The sequence below is a fragment of the Anas platyrhynchos genome, chromosome 27 (assembly GCF_047663525.1).
Source record: "Anas platyrhynchos isolate ZD024472 breed Pekin duck chromosome 27, IASCAAS_PekinDuck_T2T, whole genome shotgun sequence".
Classification (NCBI taxonomy): Eukaryota; Metazoa; Chordata; class Aves; order Anseriformes; family Anatidae; genus Anas; species Anas platyrhynchos.
The window spans coordinates 6,409,640-6,432,384 of NC_092613.1; the positions used below are offsets into that span (position 1 = coordinate 6,409,640).

At 58.2% G+C, this 22,745-nt stretch overlaps 2 protein-coding genes across 9 annotated transcripts; both read right to left on the bottom strand.

The window, feature by feature from the left end:
* Positions 1 to 811: 811 nt before the first annotated feature.
* On the bottom strand, positions 812 to 9,161 carry TNNT2 (troponin T2, cardiac type). 7 transcript variants are annotated; one of them, XM_027444989.3, is made up of 17 exons: positions 9,124 to 9,161; positions 8,320 to 8,330; positions 8,178 to 8,195; positions 7,558 to 7,587; positions 6,775 to 6,831; positions 6,191 to 6,223; positions 5,758 to 5,793; positions 5,466 to 5,487; positions 4,609 to 4,669; positions 4,392 to 4,508; positions 4,052 to 4,129; positions 3,762 to 3,872; positions 3,284 to 3,393; positions 2,832 to 2,922; positions 2,312 to 2,352; positions 1,665 to 1,670; positions 812 to 1,076 (listed from the first exon to the last, which is right to left on the bottom strand). In XM_027444989.3, exons 1-17 carry the CDS (start codon positions 9,159 to 9,161, stop codon positions 1,028 to 1,030), a joined length of 909 nt encoding a protein of 302 aa, XP_027300790.1. In that variant the 3' UTR covers positions 812 to 1,027. The 7 variants fall into 7 exon arrangements, with proteins under 7 accessions (XP_027300790.1, XP_038024244.1, XP_071884494.1 ...); XM_038168316.2 differs by lacking the exons at positions 5,758 to 5,793; positions 7,558 to 7,587; XM_072028393.1 differs by lacking the exons at positions 8,320 to 8,330; positions 9,124 to 9,161 and having other exon boundaries at positions 8,178 to 8,302.
* Positions 9,162 to 12,621: 3,460 nt separating this feature from the next.
* Positions 12,622 to 20,629, bottom strand: LAD1 (ladinin 1). 2 transcript variants are annotated; one of them, XM_038168312.2, is made up of 10 exons: positions 20,410 to 20,629; positions 17,349 to 17,492; positions 16,353 to 16,854; positions 16,005 to 16,148; positions 15,364 to 15,413; positions 14,770 to 14,842; positions 14,294 to 14,425; positions 13,853 to 13,942; positions 12,768 to 12,845; positions 12,622 to 12,650 (listed from the first exon to the last, which is right to left on the bottom strand). In XM_038168312.2, the coding sequence occupies exons 1-10, from the start codon at positions 20,445 to 20,447 to the stop codon at positions 12,642 to 12,644; spliced, it is 1,260 nt and encodes a 419-aa protein (XP_038024240.1). In that variant the 5' UTR covers positions 20,448 to 20,629; the 3' UTR covers positions 12,622 to 12,641. The 2 variants fall into 2 exon arrangements, with proteins under 2 accessions (XP_038024240.1, XP_038024239.1); XM_038168311.2 differs by having other exon boundaries at positions 12,622 to 12,845.
* Between the last annotated feature and the right edge of the window lie 2,116 nt (positions 20,630 to 22,745).

Genomic DNA, 22,745 nt, shown 5'->3' on the forward strand with positions numbered 1-22,745 from the left:
TGGCATGTGTTGGAGTAGGCATCGCTTGACAGGCTGCACCAGGAAACCTGCAGCATGTTCCTGCATGGCTGGGCCTGGGACAGGGGGAACAAGCAGCCCCAGCATGAAGGGAGAGGAAATTTCTTGCCAAGTGACAAGCAGCCCATGAAGCTCCACCATCCTGCGCATCCAGCCCTTCCCCATTACTTCCCCCATTAAGGGAGAAGCCTCACAGGCCAGATGCTGTTGAGCAACAGCAAGGGACAAGCCTGGTGTCTTCTGCTGGCCCACAGGCCAGATGTGTCCCAAAAACTCTCGGGAGCATGCAGCAGATGTGCCCCTGTGGGCACTGCATGTGGGAGCGTGTTAGAGAGACGCCTACAGCTAAACGAAAGGGATCTGCACCCCTGCGAGGACAGAAAAAAAAAAAAAAAAAAAAAAAAAAAAGTCTCTGCACACTGACTCACCTCCAGTCTTCGTTGGAAGCTGTCAGAAATACGCAGACGAGGGTCTGCTCCCCTTTGGTGGGTGGCAGGGCTTGGCATGGACCAAGGGGGTTGGGAACAGGGCCCCTGCCCACGTCACCCCCCACCCCTGGCACAGAGAGGTAGAGCAAAGCGAAGCAGCCATAGGACTGCAATAGGAAAAACAGGTCAGAGCACTGAGGTCCATTACAAAGCCTCCCAAGGACCACAAGGCAAGGCGCCATGTTGTGCAGGAGGCCCTGGATGGCCGCTGCCTCCTTCGTGCTCCAGGGGTGGGCGAGTGGCCGGGCCTGGCCGGGGCCTGTTTCCCCCTGGTTCAGAGCTTCAAGGTGGAGATGACACCTGCACCCCCTCACCACTCTCTTTATTTACAGACACAACACCATTCGGGGGCGTGGAGATGAGAAGCAGCACCTCATGAAGCCTCTGCCCGCCCAGAGCACGCCGTGCCTGCAGCAAGGCCCCTGCGAGCACCGTGCGGTGGGGTGGTGGGCACGGGGCAGGCCCCATGGCGTGGGGCAGGCAGCTGGCTGGCTGAGCCTCACCTCTGCCTTCTGAGCCATCTATTTCCACCGGCCGCCCACCATGGTCTTCCCACGGGCAGCCTTCGACCTGGAAGGGAAGGAGGAAAAGATGTGCAAAAGGGCAGGAGTGAGAAGGGAAAGAGGGGAGAGGTGGGCGCCATCGGAGGTCCTGCAAAGAGGAGTGAGCCATCGCTGGTTGATGCTTGTTGCCCTGCAGTAAAGGCCTTCCTCCCCGGCATGGGGCTCAAGTGTGGTTTGGGACATTTTGGGAACAAGATCATGCATTTAGCCAGGTGTTTCCAACCAGCCCCGAACCCCTTCCCGTGCTTCTCCCTCCCAGTGATCCTTCAGAGAAGAAACGAAGGCTCTCCAGCCACAGCGGGTTAGTGATGGCTGCACGATCCTTCCCCTGAGGCCGAGAAGCTGTGAGGGTGTTAGCCAGGACCCACAGCACCGCTCTCCTTAACCAGAACCAGGGGAAGTGGCCATGGATCAGGAGAAGGAGGAGGAGGTTCAGCTGGTCATTGACAGGCTTTTCTGGCATCCTGAGAGTCACTGACCCCCCCTTGGATGCCAGTCCCCAGGTCAGCCCCTTCCTCAGCCCCATTCTTGGACTGGTGTCAGCACCAGGGGTGCATGCAGCATTCATGCAGGGGGGCACGCAGCCTGTACTCACCCTTTGCTGCAGTTACAGGCCATGGTAGGGCAGAAGAGAAGAGAGATTTGGTGTGAGCAAGGGGGGAATGCTGCTAACTCAGGGGCAGGCTAAGCACATCCCATGCAAGGAGGCAGAGTAGGATGGGGGTGAGAGTGCAGGTTAAACATCCACCTCCACCCTGGGAGTGTTATGAAGGGTTCCCCAGCCCTGCACAAGGGGCACGGGGACTGGCTTCCCTGTATTTGCGGGGCCGCACAGCACCCACAACCCATGGGATTTCCTCTCCTGCATAAGCTGGGGTCTCCAGCACCTTCCCTGAGATGCTGGGCAGAAGCCCTGCAGGGATAGGGACAACTGGAGGCGGGCAGGACCCTGGAGGACACGAGGCTCCAGGTACAGAGATCTCTCCCTGGGGTCCGTCACCAGCCAGGGTCTCTGGGACAGGGGGAAGCCGGTGGAGCTGGGAGGCCATGGGGATCTCTGGATGGCAGCAGAATGGCACAGACCGAGGTCCCTGGGCCAGACCTGCAGGTCCATGAACACGGGGTGCCAGCGGGCATGAGGCAGCCAGGAGAAACACGGGGAGGGAGCTGGGGCCAGGGGAGCAGGGAGCTGGAAGGGCAGGGGGTGGTGAAGGAGGATGCTCAGCCAGCCCAGCTACTTACACCTTCTGGTGGTCACTAACGCGGTTTCGGAGGACGTTGATCTGGAAGAGAAATGCAGGTGGGTGGTGAGGCTTGGCGGGATGCCTCACACCTGGCTGGGGACAGGCTGAAGGTGCAGCACTGCTCTCTCTTCCCCAGCCATCCCTGCCTGGGCTTTAGCACAGGGCTGTGACGTGCGGCACAGTGGGAAGCCTGTCACAAAGCAGAGTACAAGTCCCCAGGAGCTGGGAGGCCACAGGACCACCAGCAGCAGCAGCAGCAGCCACATCCCGCAGCACTTCACAGCTTTGAGCCCTGCTCATTCAAATGGGAGGCAGAAGTGGCTTTGCTTTCAATTGTGTAGAGCCCCTTAGGTGTTTGTCACCCCATGGCAAGGTGGGCACGGGTCTTTTCTGACACAATCTGGTCCCTGTGACATCTCCATCAGGTACCCAACCCACCCAGTGTTCAAAACGGGGAGCTGATGGCTCAGCCAGGCACGCAGAGGGCGAGTCAGCCCGGGGAGGACCTGGTGGCTCACCTCGTATTTCTGCCGCTTGAACTTTTCCTGCAGGTCAAATTTCTCAGCCTCCAGGTCGCGGATGGTTTGCCACAGCTCCTTGGCTTTGTCCCTGTGGGAAGGGATGGGTGATGTCAGTGCAGAAAAGGGATGTGACAGCAGGGTCACCGCACGGGACGGGGCGGCGATGCCACCCCCTGCATGGCAGGGACCATCTTTCCTCCTCCCCCATGGGTCCCCACAGGCTCCGAGCCCAGCTGGGGACGTGCTGCCAACGATGCCAGGCCCACGCGTGTGTCAGGGCCGTGGGGACACGCGTGTCCCAGGCGTGTGAGCGTGGCTCCCTCTGATGGCCGACGCTGTCACCAGCAGCCTGGCGTGGTGGCCTGGCACAGCCACCCTGGGGTGGCACAGCCCGCGTCACCCAGCGGGTGGGACCCCGTCCGGGACATCCCTCCTGCAGCACCCCTCACCTCAGCTTGTCTTCGCTGAGGTGGTCGATGTTCAGGGGCTTCCGCCGCTCACTGAGGATCTTCTTCTTCTTCTCCCGCTCCGTTTGCTTCTTCCCCCCCTTCTTCTCTGACTGCAGAAGCCATCAGTCCACCGGAGGGAAGGAAACCCACCCCCAGCCTCTGCTCTGCCCCGTCCCCAGCTCTGCCTCCCGGTACCCCCTGTGTTTGGCACTCCAGGAGAACACGAGGTCCTCAAGGAGATGCTGGCAGCACTGGACCAGACACAGCCCCCAGACCCCAATCCCAGTCCCTGTGGAGGGGCTCCCAGCCCACTTTGGTCACCACTGTCACCCAACCGCGGTTGCCTGTCTTCTTCTGCCCATAGGACCCCCAAGCTACCACCACCGAGCATCTGCACGGTGCTGTGGGGCCAGCCTGTGGTCGAGCCCCCCTTGGGAGCATCAACGGCTTCGCTGCAACCCCTGGGGCAGGATCGCACCTTTTGCATGTAACCCCCGAAATGCAGCATGTTGGAGAAAGCTTTTTTCTTCCGGGCTTCCTCCTCGGCCTTCTTCCGTGCCTCCTCTTCCTCTTTGCGAGCTCTCTCCTCCTGCCAGGGTTAGCAGTGGGTCAGGAGGGGATGGATGGAGACCTCGTGGGCCGACTTGCATGCAAAACGCAGCCCCCATGTGCTCCACGGGTGGGCTTGCATGGCGTGGACGGCCTGGGGGGGCCCAATGCCCTGCAGGAGGCCACTGCCCAAGCCCCTGTGCCCCGAGGAAGACTCACGGCCATGCGGGCTTGGCGCTCCTTCTCCCTCTCGCTGCGGATCCGCTGCTGCTCTGCCCTCTCCGCCCGCCGCTGCTCCTGCAGGAGGAGAGGACGATGGCCTGGGTGTCCCAGGTCATCCCTTTTGTCCTTAGGGACACATCCCTGCCTTTTGAAGCCCTGAAAGCCCCACGGGCAGCTCTGCTGACCCACATCTCCCAGAGGAGTACAGGGACCGGAGCCCATGGGGAAGGGAGGGATGTCTCAGGTCCTGCTGTGGGGACTGCGGGGAGGGGATTGTGGCTGTTTGCCCAGGGCAGAGGGTGGCAACAGCGAGGAAAGGGGAAGGCTGCAGACATACGATCCTGTCCTTGAGGGAGATGAGCTCCTCCTCCTCCTTCTTCCTGCTCTCAAAGTGGGCTTCGATAAGGGCCTGCAGTTCATTCAGGTCCTTCTCCATGCGCTTGCGGTGGATGTCCTGCGTTGGACAGAAATGGGGGCGACAGCCGTGCTCACACAATGCAACCCCCCAGGAGCGAGGGGAGCCCCCATGGGGCTGGGCTGGGTGTGCTACTCACATCAAAATCCAGGCGCTCGCCATCGGGGATTTTGGGAGGCACCAGGTTTGGCATGAAGGGCCTGGAAGGTGAGCGGGAGGGCTGTGAGCCTGCAGCAGGTACCTGGGATGGGACGAGGCTTTCCACCCATGCCCTGATCTACCCAGCCCTCCTCTCTGAGCCTCACGGCCCCCAGGGCTGTGGAGTGAGCACATTTTGAGGACAGGGAATAACGCTGCTTGCTGGAGGTTGCCAGCTGGACAGCCTCAGAGGAAGACCTCTGGCATTCCCGGGAAGCTCTCCAAGGCACCCGCATGGCTGGAATAACTCCACAAGCGGCAGGCAGAGTGGCCACATCCCTTTGCCAGGCACCCTGGGGCTGGTAGACACCCCACCGCTCACCCAAAAGAGAGTGGAGGGGCTGTGTGCTCCAGCATGGGCTGGAAACCACCCCCTCATCCCCTGTGGGTTCACTCCCGGGGTTGTAGGGGCTCACACGGATGCCAGCCCCCCCCCCACTGCCATGTGGGGAGGTGATACCCTGGCTGTGCCAAGGACCATGTACTCCAGGCTGGGGTGCATGCAGATGTCCTCCAGCTGAAGGGCCACAGGGTAGCTGGACCTCCTCCAAGGAGCACATAAAATGCTTCAAAAGTGCCCATACACCCCATTCTTAGGATCCTTTTTGTATCCCTCATTTATCTGCCTGGTTCCTCTCCCCTTTTCTCTCCAAGTCCCAGTCTCCACACTATTTTCATGCTTTTAAGGCCTCACTGCCTGTGTCCCTTGTGGATCTCACCCTGTGGCACCAACCCCATCACACGGAGGCACAGCTCCTAGTTCAGACCTTGCACCGGAGAAAATGCACCAACACTTACTTGGGCTTGGGCTTTGATTCACCTGTGGGTCCCCAGGAACAGGAGAGAAAGACAGCGTCAGTGGCACGGAGGCATTTGCTTTCACACCTTGACCCAAAAACCCACAAAACTCAGCCAACCTCCCCCTCTCTCCCAAGCAGATCTTCCTCCCCCAGAGGCACAGGGTGAGGTGTCCAGCTGCGTGCCAAAATCCCACACACACCGATGTTCCCCACCGAACATTTGGAGCCTCCCTGTACTGCCCAGGCATGGTGCCCCCCACCCCAAAGAGGATCACGGGGGGATGCCTCACCTTCCCCAGGCTCCTGCTCTCGGTCCCCCTCTCCACCTGCGGAACACACGGTGCTTGGAACCGGTGCCAGCCCCGCCGTGCACCCTGCCCAAGCGGTGCTGCCCCCACCACAAAATCCCCCCCCTCCAGCTCTCCAGGATGAACAGGGGAACGCCTTCTCCCCTGGGAAAGCAATAGCTCTGCCCTCTCCTTCCATTTTGGGGGTGAATTTCTTACCGAGGCAGCATGAAGCCATCCCTCCTGCAGCTCTGCTGCTGCCCCAGCCCTGGCAGAGGACAGGCCCCGGGCAGTTCTGCCCCATTTGCCGCAGAATCTCCTTTCAGCAGCAGCTGAATTTAACGCTGAAAACCCCGCAGCAAGGGGACAGCACCTTGGGAGATTGGGTTCAGGACTGAAATGGCCCCAAAATTTCCTTCCTCCACTCCTGCTTTACCTTCTCCTGGTGCTTTTGTTTCATCTTCTTGTTCTGTTTCAAAAGTAAGGGGGAGAACGTGAGCAGAGCATCCGCAGGCGAGGGTCACCACCTCCCCTGTGCACCCTGCTTTGTGGAGCAGGGCTGGGACCTGAGCGTGGCCACCGGGCAGGACTGCGTGGGGACACAGAGCAGGCAATCCAGGCCTCTCTAAAGAGGTCTTTGGATGGTGAGACACATCAGAGCATGGCCCCAGCTCTGGAAATCCCCACTCCGAGACGACAGCTACCTCTCGGTGGAACAGGCTCTACTCGTTTCTGGCATTATTTCGGAAGGCTGGACACGACCAACTTGGCGGCAGGTCAGCAGCCAGCAAAAACCAGCATTAACCTCATGCTTGTAGTGCCAAGCCACTCAGCACTTAGGAAGGGCAGGGAAGGGCAGCCCAGTTTTGGCACATCTTTACTGGAAACCAGCAATACGGGGGCTGCTGGCCCTGCTGCAGGTGACACCAGGACGTCCCAGCCCTGCTCCGGGGCACAGCACGAAAACCAGCGCCCCACCAACACAGAGCACAACCGTGGCATCTCCCACCATCTGCATACCTTCTGCCTTGGTTTCCTCGGTCTCCTCTTCTGCCTCCTCTACCTGTTCTTCCTGACCTGGGGAACAAGGGCAGGGTCACTGCGAGAGCCGTGGCTGCCGCTGGCTCCTCGCAGCCCCCTCCTGGGGGACATCTGTGGCTCGGAGCCGGCCACCAGCAAGGCCAAAGAGCCCCGGGGGAGAGGAAGCTACAGGAGAAAGAAGCAGCAGCTCAGAAAGCAAAGGGCTTTGTTCTAACCTGCACCTGAAGGCTCTGCTTGGGTGGGGAGGGGGATAAATTTAAAGGATTTAGAGCCTGGTTTGTCCCTCGTTCCCTCCCCGCCAAGCTAGGCCCTCAGACCCCAGGGTGCAGAGGAGGGATTGCTGTTGCCCTCCTCCACCCAGCAAAGAACAAGGCTGGGTGGCATGGGTCTCATTTATGGCACGGTTGGAGCCTTTTTCCACTGGAGGGAGCAGTATCCCCATGAGAATCCTCCATCGGAGCGAGAGCAGCGCTGGGGCCCACAGGTCCTGGGCAGACTTGTGGTCCCGCAGCAAGAGAGGAAGAAAGAAAAAGAAAACAGCAAGCCACGGGCATTTTTGGGGGTAGATGTAAGACAGAAACCACAGAACGAGAGCAGGTATGCACAGCACGGCTGGATGGGGGGAGTGCAAGAAGCAACAGAGAGAAGTGAAAGAATGGAAGAAAACCCTTCCCCAGCCGGGGAAAGGCACGAGACAGATGGACCCACAAGGTGTTCACAGCAGCAGTGGAGAGATGAAATAAAGAAAGGTGCAATAGCTACCGTCTTCTTCCTCAATCCATTCTTCCTCTTCTGAGCCCGGGAGGAGGGGAAGGAATAAGCGCAGAGGTTAGTGAGACGCCGTAAAGCTGCGGGGTGTAGCTACGGCACGCGTGAGATGAGGACTCCAGCCCTTTGCTTTTAATTTCCAGGATGCTTCACCCTACAGCAGCCCACCTGGCAGTGCCCTGAAGCAGCAAGACCCCCAGCAAAACCCAGGCCACAAGCCCAGCCTTGCATGCTCAGCCCAGCCATGTCCCAGAGCAGCTGCATGCAGCGGGGGGGTCGGTTTTTCACCGTACGGGGGCAGCTGGAGGCTTCTCCTCCAGCACCATTAACATACATTCAGCTGAAGCGCCAGCTCCCCTTGAGCCATTGTGCTTACAACTCTGAAAATACCCAAATCCGCCCCTCTTTTTGAGACAAGGGATCTCCCTGTTAAAAGAGATCCTAAGAATATTCAGGCCGGCTTTGATCCCACTGATGTTTCAGGTGGAGGAATTCACAACACGGCCTCACACAGCCTCCTCTGGCCCATTGCAGCCCAGCAGCTTGCCACCACCACCCACTCGAGCATAACACCGAACCAGCAGCACTGATCCAACCACAAACAAAACACCTACCTTCTTCCACGTACTCCTCTTCACAGAGCACATGTGCGCACAGGAGAAAGGGAAGGGAAAGAAGACGCAGGTTATTGAAGCCGCTCTGATCGTTTCTTAGCATCAGTCTCGGGGCAGCTGTGGATGCTCCACGTCCCCTTACCTTCCTGCTCCCTGCAAAGCACGACACAAAGTGCCCCAGTTACAGCAATCCTCTGTAAAGGAGCTGAAATTTTCTCAAGCTGGGTCCCGCTTTCCATATCGGCGGGTTTGAGTGCTCAGCAGGCTGCGGGGTGCCGTGCTGTAAGGTGGCAGTGGGGACAGGTCGAGTCCCCCATCACCCAGCAGGCTGCAGACATCGGCAGCCTGCAGTGCTCAGCTGGCACTCCGGTGGTGGTCAGAGCCCAGGAGCATTTCACAGCTCGAGAAGGGGGTCTGAAACTCCAGGTACGGGCAGCCTACATCTCGCCCTTATATCAGACAAGGGCTCAGATGTAATTTTGCTGATGGTGCATGAGGAAATAGCAGCCACGTTTGGACCGGTCCCTATAGCCACGTGGCTCCAATGTCAATCCCCTTCCCTTCAGGTGTTCCAGCAGCTCTCACCAGCAAAATCTGCCCTTGGATTTGGGCCTTGTTGGGATGCTCAGGACGCTGCAGTAGGACCCCATCAGCAACACAATGATGGAGCCAGCGTTTTCTCAGCTCTGTCCCATTGGTTTAGAGCACATAACTTTTAGGGCAGGGTCTATTCCTTTGCAGAACATTTGCTTATCGGCTCCAAACTCCCCACAGAACCGTCAGAGCAGTGATGCCATTGGGCAGGGGGGATCCCAAGGTGCTTTCATGCTGGGTGCTGGGGCAACAACCACAGCTGGGCCCCCCATCAGCACCTCTAAGCAACGCTTGACCCTACAGGAAGACAAGAATTGGGAGAGAGAAAGGTGCTTAAAAACACACCACTTACTGCTCATACTCTTCAACGACCTCTTCAGAGTCCGACATGCTTGGTTATCTAGCAGAATTCAAGGCAAGGTGGAAAAAGCGAGGGTTAGGAGCTGAGATAAGAACAAGCACAGCCTGTCCTGCGGCACCCACGACATGGGCACCGTGATGCTGCGTCTCTCCAAAGTACTTGGAGCTGGGAGCTGTCCCCCGCCGGGCTGTGGTGGTGATATCTCAGTGGAGATAAGGTCCCCCCGCTCCCCTCCTGTCCCAGGATCAGAGCTCGCCCCAAATAAGAGGCAGGAGATTAGACACTGCCTCGTGCCGTGCTGATAGCTGCCATCAGGAGCCACGTCTGGGACACGCAGCTCCCCTTGCTGGAGCCATCCCAGGGTGCTGTGTTTGCTCAGGGCACGGGAAAATTACCCAATTATAACGTTCAGCTTGGTTTGCTTCCTGACTATTCTTAGCTCAGCTGGGATATGGAACCTTGCAGGGACATCCCGTTATCTGCAATAGGCTGAGCTTAGCTAAAGGGGACAAGAACTCAGATCCCAGCTGAGCAGCAGGGCTAAGTGCAGCGAAAACCATGGAAATGTCCATGCTCATCTTCCTCGCACACCGATCTCCCTCCCAGCCCGTGGCTGGGTGAATGCCACCCGTCGGCACTCCTCGCCCTGCTCCCACCCAATGCTGCAGCACAAGGTTGCACAGCCCAGCCCCTGCACAGCCTGGCCACCCTGCTCCTGCGGGACCTCGGCGAGGCTGCGATGCGGCAGGACAACGTGAGGCAGCTCTAGAAATAACCCCCATGTGCCGAGCCACCTGTTCCCAGAGCAGCGCTCCCATCGGGCAACCGGGAACAACTGGCCCTGGCTGCATCTGTCGGGCATTCATTACCCAGGATGGGTTGGAGAGGCTTCAGGATCGCTCATTAAAGATGCTGAATCCGGGACCAGGACCCACAGGCATGGGGAAGATGCACTGCAGGAGGGATGCCTCAGCATACCACACGGCTGTCAAACCTCCTTTCTGAGCAATGACTCAGGAGTGCTTTTTGGAGACAAATGAAGTCAGAAGCCAGCCCCGACTGCCCCGGGTTCACTGCCCCAGCTGCTGCTGTTGTCCCCATCCCTCCAACAGACCCGGGGTTCAGCCCCACGCGTTCCCCAGAACTCCCCATGCCTGGCCCTGCGAGGCATGGTCCTGCCACCTCAGAGTTTGGCCAAACCTTTTTATGTTGCCACTAGCACCCAGGGCTTCATGTGGCCCTTGTACAACACAGGAGCAGAGATCCCCTCCTGGCCACGAGGCTGTAAACATGCATTTCTGGAAGTGTATTTCTGCATTGCCATGCATCTCCTCTCTGCTACATCACCAGATCCCACCACACATTTGCTGAGGAGCAGCAGCAAAATCAAGAAAAGATAATGTTATACTGGAAAGCGGCTCTGAGAAATATTTTTCCATCCTCTGTGCAAAAAATGGCACAGAAGCAGGATAAATCTTCCAGTTAAGGCTCTGAGTGCTCGTTCTGAAAGAAAAGTGAGGATCCTGGCTCTGCTGGTCCCCGTGGGCCAGTACGATGCTCCCAAAGCACCGCATCCCTCCTGTCTGCCCGGAGATATGGGGAGCAGGGATCTGCAAGATCCCCTAAAAGCACCCAAAATCCTTTCCAGCCATCTTACATCACTCAAACCGCACTGGATGTGCTGCAGAGAAACCCCCTGGAGAGGGTCCTGATGCTTTCCCTGGGGAAATGCCTTCACAGCAGAAACACATCCCAGAGCAAGCAGCTGGGCAGGGCCATCAGCCCCGAGCCAAATCCACACGGGGCCTGCATCTCCTGCGCTTTCACAGCAGAGCCCGAGCATCCCACGGAGCCGCCCCAACCTTACCTCTGCTGTGGGGCGCAGGTGAGGTCCCACGGAGCCGTGGGGAAGCCGGCGGGTGTCTGGGGTGTGCTCCTTGGGGGGCAGAGGCTTTAAGGGGCCCCCAGCGCCCACCCCGGGGCGGGCAGCGCCGGCAGGAATGCGCCCGGCGCCCAGCGAGGAATGCAACACTTGTGAGCTGCTATTTCGGCAGCCGCGGCCCCGGCCCCCTCCGCGCTCCCCCTGCCCCCCCAGGAGCCCATATAAGCCCAAGCTATTGTGTGGCCTCAGAGATTTGCTATTTTAAACCCGCCGGACGGAGATACGTGAGTGCCCGAGGGGCTGACACAAGCCAGCCAGCTGTCACCTTCTAGGGCTGGGGACGCTGATAAGGCAGAGCCGGGGACCAGACCCTCCGCACCAAGATGCTGTCCTGTGAAGGTTCGGATTGTTTTTACCCCCCCCTTTGAGACATCCGTCTCAGGTTTTTGCCTTTTTTCCTCTTGAGAGAAGATGGGGAGCAAACCTTTCCAGGTCCCAGTCCAGGAGCAGCCAACCGGGAGCTTCTTAGAAAGAACTTTTATTAGAAAAAAAAGAAAAAAAAAAAAAAAAGGCAAAGAGGAAAACCAAATCCCTTCTAAAGCCCAACAAGCAAGATGAGACCAAGGGGCAGCAGGAGGGTCCCACACCGAATTTAGACACCGCAGTGGTTGCTGAAGGCACAGCCCCAGCCCGTGGCACGGCCCCAGCAGGATTTGAGCATCATTTTATGGGCTGCCCACAGCACCTTGTGCCCCCCCAGGGTGGGCGCAGCAGCCGGGGAGAGTGGGGACCGGGTGGCTTTGGGATCTGCATCGCAAAGGGCTCCAGGGGAAGTGTGAGAAGGGAACGGGGCTTGCAGAAGGGGTCCAGGACAGGGCTCCCAGCTCCACGCAGCCCCACAAATAGGTCTGTGGCCAGCCTGCCCTCCCCATAGCACTCAGCAAAAGGGGTCACTGCTTGCAGGGGATGGGAGTGGTGAAGGACACGTCTGAGCTGTGTGCTGGAGGGAAGCACCAGTGCTGTCAGGTCCACCTGTCCTCCACGGGGGGCTCCAAGCTAGGCTGGTGCATGAGCAACTTGGCAAACAGAGTTTTAGGGGCTTCGGTCCCCTCCAGCAGTCACAGCTTGGGGAGGGGGTGACATCTGCCTGCACCCCCACCTCACGCCACACTCAGGGATGGGCACGGTCCATGGGTGGGCAGCCAAAACTGCCCTGGCCCGGCAGCCTCTCACCCCAACAGCAGGATCCAGCTGCAAGGGACACGCGCAAGCTGCTCCCCTTAGCAAGCGCAGGTTGGGGCACAGCCAGGGATTAGGAGCAAAACACCAAAATGTTGTAGGGAAGCAAGGCCAGAGCCTGCCTTCAGCACCTGCAGGGAACCTCCAGGCCTGGGTATTCCTGGAGAGGCAGGGAGTGAGGGTTGGGGATGCAGGGATGGGATTCCAGCCTTCTTCCTTCCCAGCCCACAAGCAGAGGACCCCGGCCACCCCATCCCACCCACACGTGGCAGTGGGGACACTCGTGGCAGTGGGCAGGGCTGGCACGGATGATTGGGCAGGGCCAGGCTTTGATCTTCAGAGCAAACCAGTTTTTCCCCCAGATCATCTGATATTATTGCATACGATATTATTGCAGCTGGAAGAGAAAGTGAAAAACAGTGAGGCCGGGGCTGGGGCTGGGGGTGATGCACGGGTGAGCAGGTCCCAGTCGTGCCCCGGCTCGGAGCAGTTCTCAGCGCAGCTCCACATCTACCTTGGTGCCTGCAGGGGCGTCTCTGGGCTGCTTTACCCAGACGTCACGCTTTGGCAGGCTGTTTATTTTCCCGACGTCCTGCAAATAAGAGAGTCATGAGTGGCACGAGAAGGTTTCCTCCATGCATCATATGCATTACTGCCTTGCTGTCTGTAAGCAGCCCTCGAAGCGGGATTGCCCCAGCTAAAACCACCCAGCCTTGAGATCCTACACCTGGTAGACCCCAAAAAAACAACTGCAGCACCAGCCCACAGAGGTGGATGGCGGCTTTATTTCAGGAATATAGGAGGAAAAAAGCCTTACCCAGAAGTGACCCCAGGAGCAAACCCTTTCCCAGCAGCCGGAGCCAGCTCAGCCTCCCGGCACAGACACGTTTGGGCAGTGCTAATCCTGGAGCTCAGCGCCGGGGTGCCCAGGCTTGCCCGCCCGGGCTGCGGGGCTGGGCTGGAGCTGCCCCTCCTGTACCTACACAGCTGCCACGAGCAGCGGCAAAATCCTATTGCTTTGTGGGGTGACACCTGCCCAGCATTTGTCCTGGCTGATTCTCCCCTTACCAAGTACAGTGTTGGGGCCAAAGGGTTTTCTGCCCATCTCCCTTTAATCCACATCCCTGAAGCAGCACCTGAGTCTAAGCCCCCAAAGCCAGCTTTGTGCCCCCAGCTGTGGGACCCCCTGTTTTGGGGGGCTGGGATCTGCAGCAGGACCAGGCCCAGTACTCAGCAGGCCCTCTTGGTGCACACCGGGTCTCGGGACCAGGCTGGATGGGGCTTTGAGCAGCCTGGTCTGGTGCGAGGCAGTGTGCCCATGGCAGCGGGGTGGAATTAGGTGGTCTTTGAGGACCCTTCCCACCCGACCCGTTCCCATTTTATGTTTCCAGGCCCCACAGAGCAGTGGGTGAGCAGTGAGCACGCAGCTCATCTCCCAGCAGCCTGCAGGTGGCAGCTGAACCTGTGACCCAAATCTTTAGCAGGTTCGATCTGGGCTTTTCAAACCCTCCAAGCCCACTGTCCCCAGATGTAGGGGGGTGTCCCACCAGACTGCCAGCCCCCAGGACTTGAGCCTGAGCTCTTGGCACAAGCTGGTACCTTGCTCTTTTCCTCCTTGGCAGGCTCCTGAGTTCGGCTGATCCACAGATTAATGCGGGACGTCACCGACCCCGGGATCTTCAGGTTGTCCTGTGGCAAGGAGAGGGACAGCAGGGTTGCAGCACCAGCTCTCCCATCGCACGAAGGCAACCCGGGACAAACCCCAGGGCACAGGGAGACGGGGCAAGCCTGCAGCAGGCAGAGACCAGCCCACACTTTGGCTCCCTCCCAGCTCCCCAAATACCAGCGCATCGGCACAAACCCACACGCTGCCAGAGCACAGTTTCGGTGGCTCGAGCCCAGCCCTGCTCGCACAACAACCACCAAACTCCCCCCAGCAGCCTGCCACAGTGTGCATTGGTACCCAAACCGGGGAGGATTTGCCCAAAAAGCTTGTGCCTGCCCTGGCACAGGACCTTCCCAGGGGATTCCTGCCCTCACCTTCTTGGCTGCGAGCGGCTCAGCCTTGCTGGGAGCGCTGGTCTCGAAGAAGTTGCGCTTGCTGGCCACCCCCTCCGAGGTCACCACGAGGCTCTTCTGAACAGTCACGGAAGATCTCACCGACCCCGAGCGCTGGGAGGAGAGAGGGCTGTGAGCAGGGGCCGTGCTGCACCCCAAGGGGTGAAGAGCAAAGCCCTGGGTCAGCTCCTTCCCCGCCCGTCACCAGCTCATGGGATTGCCCACCAGGACCACGCAGCATCCCCATGACCCTCTCCAAGGGATATCCCCACTACTCCTAAACCCTGTGGCCAATCTGTTTATTTGCATGAGATTGCCTTCATCATCCCCATCAGGGTTTTTTTGTTTTTTTTTTTGGTGAAGCCCAGTCCCCCTCTGCCTTCCCCCCAGCTCCAGGCCCCCTTTCCCTCTTCCCCCCCATCCCTGCACCATCTGGGCCGTGCTGAGGGTTTCGGTACCTGCACGGCCGAGGTGTATTTTTCCAGCTTCTCCTCGATGGTGGTGTTGCTACCTGGGATCCTCAGGCTCGCGCTAGTGAAGAAGAGGGGAGGGAGTTGAACGCAGCCCCCACGGTCCCCTAGACTCAGCCCATGGTCTTGGGGGGCTCCACGTGTTGGGAGGAGACCCCCTCTGACCCAGACACTCATCCTGCCCCCAGTAGGCCCCAGTAGGACAGGGAGTCTTATCCACCCCCAGCTCCCAGACCTGAGCCCTCAGTTCCCTGAGAAGATTTAAGCCCCTAGCCCAAAACTTGCCACAGAGATGTGGCACTTGAACTGCCCTCCAAAGCAAGATTGAGTTGCTCAGGGACCTGCACGGTTGGGTTTTGGGTGGCTCCAAGGGTTGGGGGACACCTTATGGCACTGTAACCAACTCCTAGCAGTGCAGATGCCAGAGACTGCACCAAGAGACCACAGCATCGCTGCCCAGTCAGCCAGGCACCCTGGGGACAGCAGACCTGTCCCAGGCCCCATCCCCTCCTCCCCCTTGGAAAACAAGGGACGAGCATCCCTGCCCAGGAAGGCCAAAGCAGCATGCAGAGCGTTGCTGACCTCCTTGTGAGAGGGCTTTCATCTTCTTCTTTCTGTTTCTTTGAGATCACCTGGAAGACACAAGGCAAGGAGACACTGGAGCCATCCTCGGTCATCACAGATAAACACATGGAAAACTGGGTCAGAGTCAGACCCTAATTCACAGCACGGAGGATCTCAGTGGCTTTTGTGCTTTTTCCAGCCTTTTATTCCAGATTTTATTATTTTTTTTTGAAGGGGGGGCAGGCTAGAAATTGAGATATTCTCAGGGATATAACAAGGAACGAGAGGAAGGATGGGTTATTTTTTCCTCCTGCATTCTCAGAGAACAGAAATGCCAGGGGGTGGATGGTCATTTCTGTGACTCTTTGGGAAATCTGAGGACAACAAGCTCCCTGTTGTCTGACCACTTCCCACAAGTTTCCATGCCAGCACAAAGTATATGAACACGGACTTGTCCTCAGTCACCCGCCTTTGGTCTGACAAGGAGAAGGGAAAGGGAGGGAAGACTGAAGCAGAGCTGCAATGCCCAGACCAAGGATGGATTTCAAATGCACATTTTGGAACAGGCTCTGCCAACATGGCACGGACACCAAATCACCCCTTCCTTCATCTTCCACTGCCCTAACAGGAGTCTTTCTCCCACTTGCTTTTGCTCTTACCCGAAAGGAGACAGTTCTTGGGCTGCTTCTTCTGATGGAGCTGCTGTAAGTGGCATAATTTCGAGAAGTCTCTGACTTTTCTGGAGGTTCATCTTGGGTGGGAGGTGGCTGTGTTACCTCCTTTAAGGGGCTCCTGGGTGGATGCTGAGGAAAAAGCAGACATCTGATGCACCTGTGCAGAGTTTGTGGGGAAGGTTCAGCTTCAGGTGCAGGGATCAGAGCAGCCAGGGTGGAAATGGTTTGGAGACGGGGGTTTGAGACCCTCCTCCTTTTGGTCTCTCCCCCTTGCTCTTGTCCTTCCAGGACTGCACGCCCCAAAACTCAGCACCTTCCCCACATCCTGCTCACCTGCTGGTCCGGAGACGGGGTCCCCTCCGAGGCTATCTTCTCATCCGTGCTGCGGATCCTCGTTCGGGTCAGGATCTTCACCTCGCGGACCCGGCAGGTCCCCAGCTCCGGAGCCGCTTGCTGCTGCGGCTCCCCCTCATCCCTCCGCTGCTCCCCTCGGGGTGTCCCCGCGCCTTGTCCCTCTTTGTCCTGCAGCCGTCCCCTCGCCACCACCTTCCTCTCGCGGGCTGGCTCTGGGGGCTGGTCTCCTGGTGGTGCTTCTTTGCCCATGGCCGTATCCTGACCCTGCTCTGCAGCCCGGCCGCTCTCCTGCCCCGTGTGGGGCTGAGCCTGCTCACAGCTCGCTCCCTGCACTGCCTCCCGCTGCTCCTTCTCCTGTTTCGGCTTCTCAGACACGGCCATCGGGGACCTTGTCCGTCTCCCCTCTTGCGTCTTCAGCACCTCCGAGAGCTTGCGCTCCTCCTCTTCCTCCGGAGACGCCGGCTTCACCAGGGACTGGGGCCTAGAGAGAGACCACAGCTGTCTCTGGAGTCACAAAATCACAGGGAGGTGGAGGTGGGAAGGGCCCCTGGGTCCCTCCAGTCCCCCCTGCTCCATCAGGGCCACCCCAAGCAGGGTGCCCAGGGCCACGTCCAGGCGGGTTTGGAGCTCCCCACGGAGACCCCACAGCCTTGGGGCAGCCTGTGCTAGGGCTGCGGCAAAAAGTTTCCAAAAGTTTGGACGACTACTCTTTTTCCTTGTTTTTGGCAGAAAAAAAAATGAAGCTTTTCTGCAGCCTCAACCCAGGGCAGCAGCACATTGCCTGGGAAAGCAAACACCTCCCAGTGCCTGCAGGACTGGCCAACAAATGTTTTAAGTGGGGTGAAGGCAGCCCAGCCCCTTATCATTCCCATCGCTGCCAAGGAAAGAGCAATGCTAGCAAAAACAAAACCAGAGAGCTGGTAACAGCGAGCAGCAGCAGAGCCCTGCTGTTGATGCCAGCAGGACCTCACGCACCTGCTGGGCGTTGGGCTGGGGTCTTTCACTGGGCTCGGAGGTTCTTCATCCACCGATGAGGAGGAGGACAGCAGGCTCCGGTGCTTTCGCCGGCGCTCCCTTTGCTGCTCTTCTTCATCCTCAAGCGTCCTCTGCTTGGCCAGGCTGTTTGGGGTGGAACATAAGGTCGTGGTGAGGCTGTGTGTCTCGCAGGGATCTGACAGAGAAAAGGGACCGCAGTGCCCTCAAAAGGGCCCAGGGGGTGGTGGAAGGGCCCTTCCTTCATGGGGCAGGGGCAGAGGGACACCAACGCGAGCCGGGTGTCGCAAAGTGTTCTCGCTCCACCCAGCTGATTCGGGCATTTCCCAACACAAGCACTTGACTTCCCAACTCCTAATTTCTCCTGTTCAAGGCAGCAGTCATTTAAAAGGAATCCCTACATTAAGCAATCCGTTCCAGGCACGGATATTTAACCTGTAACTCGGCAAGACCCTAGAGCCACCGCAGGGATCTCAACCACACGACCTCGAAGGGTAACCGCGAGTGGCAGACGGTTTTAGCCCCAGCATGAATTATGGGGGTGGCATTTTAATTTTTATTGTGCAAAAAGCCTCAGATGCAAAAGCATCCGAGGCTGAAGGGCGAGCACCACTGAAGAGCTCTGCACAGGAACAGGGACACAGGAGCCCCCTTGCTCCCCACGTGTGGCCTCCCAAAGCCAGAAGGACCAGGATTAGTCACAGCTTATACCAAAATGACAAGGTTCATAAGCACCTTTAAAGTCTCACCTTTAAAGATTTTATTTTAAGCAATTCATAATTTGTAGGCTAAAATGCCAACCCGAATAAAAAGTTGTTTGGGAAGCTTTCCCTTCCTTCCGCTGCGCAAACCGTGCCCAGCCTTTCTGCCGGCGCATGAGCAGTGTTGGGCAATATTTCGTGCCTGCCCTGCATTTTTCACAACAGCACTCATGTACCTGCAGCACTAGTCCTGAACCAGCTGCAAACACACACGGGGTCACCAGCACCACGAGGGGCAGCTTCCTCCTGGGAAGCCCTGGCTTTTGCCCTCCCGTGCAGGATCTGGCCCCATGCAGACTCCCAGGGGCTGGCACTCCAGCTTCATCCAGGTCCAGGGTTTGCTTTGAATTTGGCTTTTATCAACGTGGAAGTCAGAGCACGCTTGGGTCTGTGGTATTGCCAGCACGGCTGCGGACACGGTGACTCGCCGTGTGGTTTGCGAGTTACTGTGTAATGAAGCCTGGGTCATAAATTAAACCACATTACCCCCCGCAACCACTCGCGGCTTCTGTTCTTCCTGGTGGATGGAGGCAGGGGAGCGCTGGAGGGTCAGTAAAGCAGAACGGAGAGCACGGGGCCCAGCGGGCAGCTCAGCCCCTGTCTGCACACAGAGCAATGCCACGGGGCGTGCTGTCCTCCCGCTCCCCCATCCCCATGACCCCCAGCATGCCACCCCAGGGTGGTCCCCAACGCGTGGCATGGGGTGGGACGGGGATGGAGAAGGCTGGGACCTGCCACAGGGAGCCTCTGTGAGCATCCCCAGCTGGGTCTCGTCCTGCCTGGGGACATGTCCCCAGCCAGCCCCCCACAGCAGCATTTGTCTCATGGGTCTGAGCCTGAAAATGCTGATGTACAGCTGGGCTGTGCTTGCAAGGCTGCAGGGCTGTGCCTCTGCCAAGCTCTCTGTGCGTGTCCCTCCTGCAGTGACAGCGTGGAGCCCCAAAGCCAGTCCAAACACGTGTGAGAGCTGGTTGCTTCTTTGATTTGCATGCACAGGCTTTCTTCAAAATGAAACAGATTTTCCTGCCTCGAATTTGCTTGGCTCCTGCAGAGGCAGCGCATATCCTGGCGTTACCAAGGTGCAATTCCTCATTATCGGTAATTAAATAATCCACACATTAGGCTATGGATTTGCTTTGCCAGTCTTTCCCTCCTCTTTTCAAAGAGGGATTTCTTTCTCACTGTCTTGCCTTTTTTAACCTCAAAGAGATGAGTAAAAGAAGACTGGCAAGTCTCCCCTGCCTTGTCCTCTCCTGCCCTGTTAATCATTAGTGCTGAGATATTTGACATCTGTGCTGTTTCAGGGAATTCTGCCTCTTCTAGCGAGAGGAGAAGCTGCCTCACTGCGTTGTGAAACTTCCCGGGTGCAGGACCCCACCGGGCTTATATTTGGGAGCTGCACAGCTCAGAGGTGGATCTGGACGGGGTTTGGATGTTCTCTGGATCCACACTTGTGCACCCACGGTGGAGGCAGTGGTGTGAGCTGGCAGCCTCTGAGCAACAGGACCTCAATTCCCAACTCTGTGCTGACCGGGCTGGGTGTCTCACCCAAATTACAGCTGATCTGGGGACCCTTTGGCCTCCGTCTCACAGCTGGGTGAGGGGAGGTGGTCTCTGATCCACCACCCCCATGGGGATTTCTGCTCTGTTTTGTGGGCTGTGTCTGAACCACCATCACCACCCGTGCAGCCGGCAGTGGAGGTTGGTGGTACCGGCCCCAGGTCCATGCGGGGTCGGTGCGGACCCCGCACCCCTGTGAGCCACCAGCCCCTGCCTCACCCGGCCGTGCCCAGGAGCTTCCATCGGAGCCCAAATTGCTTTTTGGGAAGGGCGCAGCGGCAGGGCCGGGATGGTTCAGAGGCTGGGGATGAATCAGGGCTTGCTCAGCGCCGGATGGGCAGAGCCGGGACACGCACCCGGGGGCTGCACGGGTGAGCACGAAGCCCCACAGCCACCCCTGGAGCAAGCCCGGTGCCACAGCCCCACCGGAGAGAGCCCAGGGAAAGGCAAACAGACCCAAGAGACCAGGAACACACCCAGTGCGGGGCGAGGATGCCTTTTCCAGAGCTGTTTTCCAACGCAGAGCTCAGCTTCCCCAGGCAGAAGAAACAAAACTGCCTCTGATCTCACCCACCCACAAGAAACCCCAGCAGCACCGAGCCACCTCTGCCAGCAGCCCCCCGACGGCAGCCCCCGTCTGTCCCCGTCCTCCCCGACGCCGCGCGGTGCCGGCAGCCCACCCTCGCCTCCTGGCCGCGTTCAGCCACCCCCCAGGCACCCACCTGGAGAGATCGGACCAGTTCCTCCTGCTGTAAGACATCGCGGCTTCACGAGTCTCAGAGAGCCCCCAAAACCTGCGCTGGCATCCAGGCCGAGGCGCCGGCGGACCCACGGGGATTTGCGCTGCTCGGGGAGGGAGGGACTCCCTGCAAGGTTATTTCCCTGTGCACCTTTACCCTGCCTGCAACCCGTTTACCACCACGCAGCCTCACATGGTCTCTTATCTACCTTGACAGAGGCAAGGCTGTAATTTGTCTACTAGCGGCGCCGCGCAAAAGACGCCCTGCCCAGGAGTGCCACGCAGAGCAAATCCCTGCTCGCCGCCTGCTGTGCCAGGGCTCGGAGAGGGACCCGCGCTCGGGGCTGGATCCATCCAGGTCTCCCAGGGTTTCGGAGACAACTCCCAGCCCAGAACCTGTTCTACCAGCAGCTCTGCACCCGTCAACACCTCCTCCAACGCCGGCCTGGAGGAGGTGAATTACCTTGGGCTGCGTGGGAGGAGGCAGCCGCTGGCTCTCCGGGATCCAAAACAGTCATTAAAACACCTCCGTCAGGGCGCAGACCGACCCTTTCCAAAGAGCAGGGGAGGGTGCCCCCCTCTTTGCAGCCCGGTCTGGATGCCTTGGGTGGAGCAGACACAGCTCCCCCATTTTTTTTAGGAGATTTGCTGCAGTAAAAAACACTCAGAAAGTCTTGGGGGAGGTGGGGGAAGCCTGAGCAGGTGGTGGTTTTTGGGTGCCGAAGCACTGTGCATGCACACCCCGCTCCTGGCCTGGACCACCCAAGCCACCAGCCCCTCCAGGCTGGTCCCCAGTCCCCGTGCCCCCAGTTCTCACACCGTGCCCTCTTTGAAGGGCAGGGGGAAGGCAACGGGGGGCTCACTGGGGCCATGGGGGCACCCCAAGCACCGCAGGCTGGGCAGGTTGGTGGACGCCTCTGGGACCCCTGGGTCTGCGGCCCCCACAGGGTCCCCAGGGGCGGTGATGTGGCCAGGCCCCTTTCCCTGCCTCTGCCCCACAGGGTGTGCCCAGCGCCCGAGCAGCTCTCTGAACCAAAGGTGCCTGATTAAAATCCCGTCTCTAAAATACAGCCCTGTCAAATGAGCCATCCACCACGAGCCAGGCTCGTTCTGCTTTTCTTCCTCTTCGCTGTCACAGCTGTCTTTCAAGTGCTGTCATACATACGGAAAGTTCAGTGAGCTGTGGCACAAGGGGAAAAAAATTACTTAAATAACCTTGTAAGCGTCCCGCTAATTGCTGGCAAACTATATATAGCAGTCCAGCATCAGCAAGCTACTATAAAGCAATAAACCTTTCTGATTAATGCACAGTGAGCACTTTACTTGCAAAACTCATTGCCAAAGGATATCACTGAAGCACAGGACTTAACAGGATTTATAAAAAGGATTACACCGGCGTAGTGAAAGAACACCCCCAGCTAGGATCTATACGGCAAAGGAACATAAAACCTCACGGTTTGTGATTCCTCTTGTTACGACGATGAGGAAATTCTAGACAGGCATTTAGGGGACAGGGATTAGGCAGGGGACAGGCGCTGGTGACGCTCGCCCCTCACACTCCCCCGGTCTTTATTTTCAGCTCAGACAATTTTTGAGCTGAATCAAAGACCCCCCCAAGGGGGCTGCTCCTCCGGGGACCTGTCCTGGTTCTCTCAAGCCCAGAACTGCTGGCGTGAACCTGCAGCGAGGAGTTCCCCGGGTCTGCTCCGCGCTGCAGGAAGAGCTCCCACCTCCCCAGCTGGGGCTGACTCATGCTGAGCTGTTCGGCTGCACGAAGCGTTGATCTCCAGCCTCCAGGACACTCCTGGTCTGAGATTTGTGCTGTCACAGAGCGGTTAGCTCATGTTTTCCCCTATGCTGCTTTTTTTTTTTTTTCTTTCATGTTTACTCTAATCCCAGGCTCTCACTCCCAGGTAGACAATGGCCAGCCTCGAGCCCATTGTCTTAAACATGAAGTCATGTTGAATTTTTCTCTCTGTGTGTCACTTTGTACTCTTCCTGAAGCTCATCGGCGCTTTTATCTTTTATTCCCAAATCCCAATCCTGCAAGGTTCCTCAGAATGCCTTCATCATGACCCTTCATCTCTGCCATGCTGAATACACCCAAATTATCTGCAGGCTTATCTCGCCATTGCTGTTTCCTATCTGCTAACTGATTACTTACCTCTGGTTGGACTTTCCTTCTTACCCGTGGCTGACCTTTTCCAGCCTTTGCTCCTGGAAATCCAGGAAAACTCTTACCTACTGAGTCACCCTTAGCCACTAGCTTGCCGACGCCTTCAGCGCACACCAGCAGCTTTGTGAAGCCAGACTTCCCTG